The 6,531-nt window shown below is 39.3% G+C and overlaps 1 protein-coding gene across 1 annotated transcript in view; it reads right to left on the bottom strand.

Annotated features, from left to right (window-relative positions):
• Nucleotides 1-984: 984 nt before the first annotated feature.
• Nucleotides 985-6,531, bottom strand: part of Dhit (Double hit) — a 110,483-nt gene continuing 104,936 nt past the window's right edge. The window contains exon 5 of the mRNA XM_070079823.1: nucleotides 985-4,364. Within this exon, the coding sequence (XP_069935924.1) occupies nucleotides 4,155-4,364 (210 nt within the window). The 3' untranslated portion in view covers nucleotides 985-4,154. The remainder of the gene's footprint in view (nucleotides 4,365-6,531) is intronic.

Raw genomic sequence — 6,531 nt, 5'->3', positions numbered from 1 at the left:
ATAATAATAATAATAATAATAATAATAATAATAATAATAATAATAATAACAGTAATGAGAAGCTTCAAAGGCTGCCAGTAGTTGGCTCCACCATTAACAAATATTTGTAACCATTACTAGTACATTTTTCACTTGTCTAGACTTAGTTGTCTATTAGTATCAGGTTAAGTCTGCCCAAAATACATCAGCATGATAATGGCTTTCTTTGCTTCAGTTATATTATGGTATGTAAACACATATTGTAACTTTTGCAAAAAAAGAAATATTTTGTTTATTTATTTATTTAAGGAACCTCTCGCCAGGGGGAAGTTCATCCCGAAATTTCGTTCGTATCCAGAAGCAAAAAAATTGACCGAACCACGGTTCGTATCCTGAAAAATTCGCATGGTTTCGCGTTCGTAAGCCAAGGTTCCACTGTATGTATATATATATATATGATAAATTAGACACATGTGCAACTCTTGGGTATCTTTATTGAGGAAACGTTTCGCCACACAGTGGCTTCATCAGTCCATACAAAGGAGAATCTTGATGAACAGGAGGAGAATGAGGTAATCAGTCCCTCAACCTTGAGTCGATGTGGTCAGTCCATCAATCTTGAATAGAATTGGGCACGACCTACTTCAACATTGAACATATGTTACACGACCTATGACTGCTGCACCTCTCCTGCCAACGGTTTATAAGCTCCTTCTCAGCACGTATGCCGTATTCTATTCAAGATTGATGGACTGACCACATCGACTCAAGGTTGAGGGACTGATTACCTCATTCTCCTCCTGTTCTTCAAGATTCTCCTTTGTATGGACTGATGAAGCCACTGTGTGGCGAAACGTTTCCTCAATAAAGATACCCAAGAGTTGCACATGTGTCTAATTTATCAACATGTCGATTCTCTGAACCATTCATATATATATATATATATATATATATATATATATATATATATATATATATATATATATATATATATATATATATATATATATATATATATATATATAAAGGGGGGCTAAGTGTATCTATATGGAAAATAAGACTGGGATTTTGAGTCTGTAATTTGAAGACACACTTAAGGATGGTGATACATATATAGGGACTCGATTTGAAATATACAGCCTCTCCTCACCTAACCATTACACATAGTATGCTCCTCACTAAGCGAGGAGCATACTATACGTAATGGTAGTGGGTTTGTGTCAGCCATCTCTGATATTGTTTTAATGTCACCTTTGCACCATTTTGTAACATTTCTGGTATATTTTTAAATGTTCATACAGTAGTGTACTGTATATTGTAATAAACAGAATAGAGGGAATCAGGTCTAATATACATTATTTAGGTATGCATACTGGTCAGAGAGCCCACCGCAAGTCCAAGTCGTCGATAAACGAGAACGTCGCTAAGTGAGGCAAGGCTGTATACAGCTTTGAAATTGGGTCCATTATTTTGAAAAACCCTGTATTAGTACTAATGTATGTGGTCATTAATGACTTCAGAGGATTGACAGCCCCCTGTAGTTGATGGGAAGGGAAAGATTGGAATCCAATGGTTCAACTCTGATATCCAGTCTTGAACAATGACATCTGTTCGCCAAAGAATGGGATTTAGTCGTCCAAGATTGTAATCCAGTCATCCAAGATTGGAATCCAATCCTCCAAGATTGGAATCTAGTCATCAAAGGCTGGAATCCAGTCATCCAAGACTAGAATACAATCCTCAGGACTCAGGTCTGGCTAAATCATTACACACAATTTTTTTCGGTAAAATCTCAAGTGTTGACATTGAAAGCAGACATGCATTGATCCCAAGACTTTTCACAAACCCAAACAAATTTAAATAGACATGTGATTAGGTTACAGAAGGCTTGGTTGTGGCTAAATTAGGTTAGTTTGATGTGTATTGCCTCAGCCAGACTTAAGTCTTGGGATATCACTTGTGGTTGCTGTGGGTACCGATACCACTTTACTGGTTCTTCACCTCGAGTATGTCAACAGACTACGGACATTACATCAAGCCTATAGGGAAAAAAAAATATTTTGTCTTTATCCAGAGGCATTAGCACTTAAGTATTGGTCATTTTTTTTATAAATAAGGCAAAATATAAATCCATGCCCCCACTATTTTGAAGAAAAAAAATTTGGTACGTGCCTATTTTAGGCTGTGATAGGGGCATTATACCTTGGTAATAACTTCACACATATATACGTTTATATAATTGCATATACAAGAGTAAAATACGCACTCAGCTCACATACATTAATACATTCGTGTAAAACATTAGTCTTGGAGAATGAAGGTACAAAAATCACCTTCAACTGGAAATCCGTTTAGACATTTTTTTCCTCATATAACATCTGGAATGTGTCGGCATCTAACGTAATAATCCTTGAGCACATCATTGTGTAACACTTACCCGTAGAGTGGCAAGTTTTATCAACCTAAATGAGTATCTTACATAGATCCAGTGCTTGGTAAGGTATATTGCGTTAAGTATTTGCCAACTGCACCGACCACTCATATCTCTTATACTATCGTTAAAACCTACAAACATCTATAACTTCAATAATTTTTATAGTAACACCTTCATATATAAAGATCTCATCAATTAATCGAGAACAAAATATAGTTAAATCCATTTGTATAAGTTTTTATATACCTGCCAAAAAGGAATAATTTTTAGGCTTGAAGCCAGTTGTGGTCGCCAGGGCAGTGCCCTGTACCCTTCTGGCACTGTCACTTTCTTATAGTATGCGCTGTGTACCCTACGGGCATTGCGCGTCCCCATGAATGCTCACTAATGGTACTGAAATGTTTTTCTGAAGGGGGAGGGTGTGTGGGGGTGGCAGTTAGTGCTTGGACACGATCGTTCTCAGCTTAAAACTTATTTGTACTCACTTTCCTCATAAGATAAGCAACCATCTCTATCATATGTAAACGTCTGAGAGAAATTCCATACCTTTTCTCCAAAAATTTTTGAGATTCATATTAAAAAACAAATTATGGTTTTTTTTTATTTGCGGGTATTCTCCCGGCACGGGTCTAATTATTTTTTTTTTTTTTGGCATTTTGAGAATTTATATTAATTTCTTAATAATTTATGAATCTTAAACAAATTTATGTAACTTTAAAAAAATAATTTAAAAAATCTTTTTAAAGTTATTGATTTTAATTTTAAATTTATCTTCAATAATTACTAATAGGGGAAATTTATTGTGCCTTCAAACTCTACATTAATTTATGCCTAATTTATTATTTAACAAATAATTGCAAGAATTTTGGAGGGGAGACTCAATTCTCAGAAAACTTTAAGATTAGCATTTCTTTACTTTTAAATTACCCACAGACGAGTTTCTTTTGTGCTTTAAGACTTCATGTTAACTTGTGCCTAATTTATACCTCTTGAACAAATGACAGCACAATCTAAGAGTTAGAAAAAAATTGATGATTAAACAAGAGTTTCTAGTCTAGCAAGCATTGGTCTAGCTCAGTGTTGAGCTGCTTCAAGGTATCACACGTTAGTGGTGTCTCTGTGCCAGTGATGAGCACTGTACATACAGTAGGTAAGTACCTTGGGTACAAGTGCCCCAACTGAATCGTGTACTTAATTACAAACTGAAGTACTTACATCTCTCCCCTTTGATTGTAATCACAGCATTACCTAAATCCCATTATTTTTGGTGTAAGATGTATTTCACTTTTCAAGCGAATTCCTGGCCCCCATCTCAAAGATAGGGGTGTAATGACCATAATGTTTCCTCTTTACACACGAATTTCTGGTCCCCATCTCACAGAAGATAGGGCTGTAATGACCATGTTATTTTCCTTTTACACTTGAATTCCTGGTCCCCATCTCAGATAAGACAGGGCTGTAATGACCATGATATTTCCTCTTTACACACGTATTCCTAGTCCCCATCTCAGAAGATGATAGGGCTGTAATGACCATGATATTTTCCTTTTACACACGAATCCTGGTCCCGATCCTGAGAAAAAACAACAGAGATGCGATGAATAATCCATTAGATCACGTGATCTCCGAGGCTTGGGGGATAGAGGACAGGGGAGGATTAGGAGGAAATAAAGATAACAGGGTAGGGATTGCTGAGGAGGATTGAGGATTAGGTAGGGCATACCAGTTGTAAAGATTGCACCTATGTTGCGCTCTCCTTTCTGCTGCTGCCACTGCTGCCGTTGTTATTGAGTTGCGCCAGGCGTTTGTATATGGCGGAGTTGATAAACCTTGGGTATGAATCACGGTGCATGAGGGTGTAGATCTGTGTCTGTGCCTCGTCGAAGGTGTGGGGGGTTGGGTCCACCATGTTCCTGTTGATGATCTCACGCACCCGTGAGTCTAGCGACACCTGTAATACAGAGGGAGATGTCACCAAGATCTGTAATGCAGGGGATGTCACCAAGACCTTCAAAACAGTGAGGGATGTCAGCAAGACCTGCAATACAGTCGGGGATGTCAGTAAGGTCTGTAACAGATATTAGCAAGATAAATAATACAGTAGATATCAGCAAGACCTGTAATATAATGTGGTATATCAGTGACATGTGTAATACAAGCTAAATACCTGTAATAATGATAATAATAATAATAATAATAATAATAATAATAATAATAATAATAATAATAAACTTTGGAGACCGTTTTTGCCAGTCTTGGACCAAATCAATACATACCAACACTCACCAGCACACACCAACACACACCAACACTCACCAACACACACCAGCACTCACCAACACACCAACACACACCAACACTCACCAACACACCAACACAGACTGAAAAAGGAAGAAGTTGAGATCACAAGCAATGAATAAGAAGTATGTGAAGAACTCAATGTGAGATTCAAAGAAGTGTTTTCAGTGGAGACAGACTAGACTACAGCAAACCAGGATGGTTGGGTACACCAACAAGTGCTGGACACAATACACACAACCGAGGAGGAGATGATGAAGCTGCTCCCTGAGAGTGGGAGCAGAGGCACTGTGTGTGCCACTAACAACAATCTTAACACATCAAAAGACAGCAACTACCTGAGGTGTGGAAGACGGCAAACGTAGTCCTAGTTTTTAAGAAAGGAGACAAGCAGGTAGCATTAAACTACAGCCCAGTGTCACTGACATGAATAGCATGCAAAGTCATGAAGTAGCTTATCAGGAAAAGTGTGGTGGAGGACCTAGAAAGGAATGAGATTATACATGATAACCAGCATGGTTTCATGGAGAAAAAATCCTGCATCACAAACTTGCTGGAGTTTTACAAGGTGACAGAAGTAGGACAGGAGAGAGGGGTGGGTAGAATGAATTTTCTTGAAATGCAAGAAGGCTTTTGACACAGTTCCAGACAAGAGATTAGTGCAAAAACTAGAGGAGCCAGCAGGAATAACAGGAAAGACACTATAACCTGGTTGATCAGGCCCTGATCCACCATGAGGCCTAGTCACAGACCAGGCCGTGGGGGCGTTGACCCCCAGAACTCTCTCCAGGTATACTCCAGGTATAGTGGATCAGAGAATAGCTTACAGGATGGAAACAACGAGTGATGGTAGGTGACGAGGTGTCAGAGTGAGCTCCTGTGAAGAGTGGGGTTCCACAAGGGCCAATTCCAGGGCCAGTGCTGTTTCTGGTATATGTGAATGATATAAACGAAAGGATAGATTCAGAGGTGTCCCTGTTTGCAGACGATGTGAAGGTAATGTAGAGAATTCAAGTGGATGAGGAACAGGTAAGCCTACAAAGGGATCTGGACAGGCTGCAAGCATAGGCCAACTGGCTTCTTGAGTTTAACCCCACTAAGTGGGGTTGAAGATCGGGGAAGGTGAAAGAAGACCGCAGGCAGAGTACAGTGCAGAGGGTCAAAAACTCCAAACCTTACTAAAGGAAAAGGATCTTGGGGTGAGTATAACACCGAGCATGTCTCCGGAAGCACACATCAACCAAATAACTGCTGCAGCATACGGGCGACTGGCAAACCTAAGAATAGCGTTCCGACACCTGAGAAAGAAATCGTTCAAGACACTGTACATCGTGTACGTCAGGCCCACATTGGAGTATGCAGCATCAGTATGTAATCCACACCTGGTCAAACATGTCAAGAAATTAAAGTACAAAGGTTTGCAACAAGACTAGTCCCAGAGCTAAGGGAAATGTCCTAGGAGGAGAGGTTAAGAGAAATTTACCTGACGAAACTGGAGGACAGGAGAGAAAGCGGGGACATGATAACGACATAAAAAACTAAGAGAAATAGACGGGGTGAACAAAGACAAGATGTTCCAGAGATGTGACACAGCAACAAGGTGACACAAATGGAAGTTGAAAACTCAGATGAGTCACAGGGATGTTAGGAATTATTTCTTCAGTCATACAGTTGTCAGGAAGTGGAACAATCTGGAGAGTTATATTAGTGGAGGCAGGATCCATACATAGCTTTAAGAAGAGGTATGATAAACCTCATGGAACAGGGAGAGAGTGGACCTAGTAGCGACCAGTGAAGAGGCGGGGCCAGGAGCTGTGAAT

Source organism: Cherax quadricarinatus, unplaced genomic scaffold (genome assembly GCF_038502225.1).
Source record: "Cherax quadricarinatus isolate ZL_2023a unplaced genomic scaffold, ASM3850222v1 Contig25, whole genome shotgun sequence".
Lineage (NCBI taxonomy): Eukaryota > Metazoa > Arthropoda > Malacostraca > Decapoda > Parastacidae > Cherax > Cherax quadricarinatus.
The sequence above is the reverse complement of the archived record's forward strand: the minus strand, read 5'-3'. Positions and strand labels throughout refer to the sequence as shown.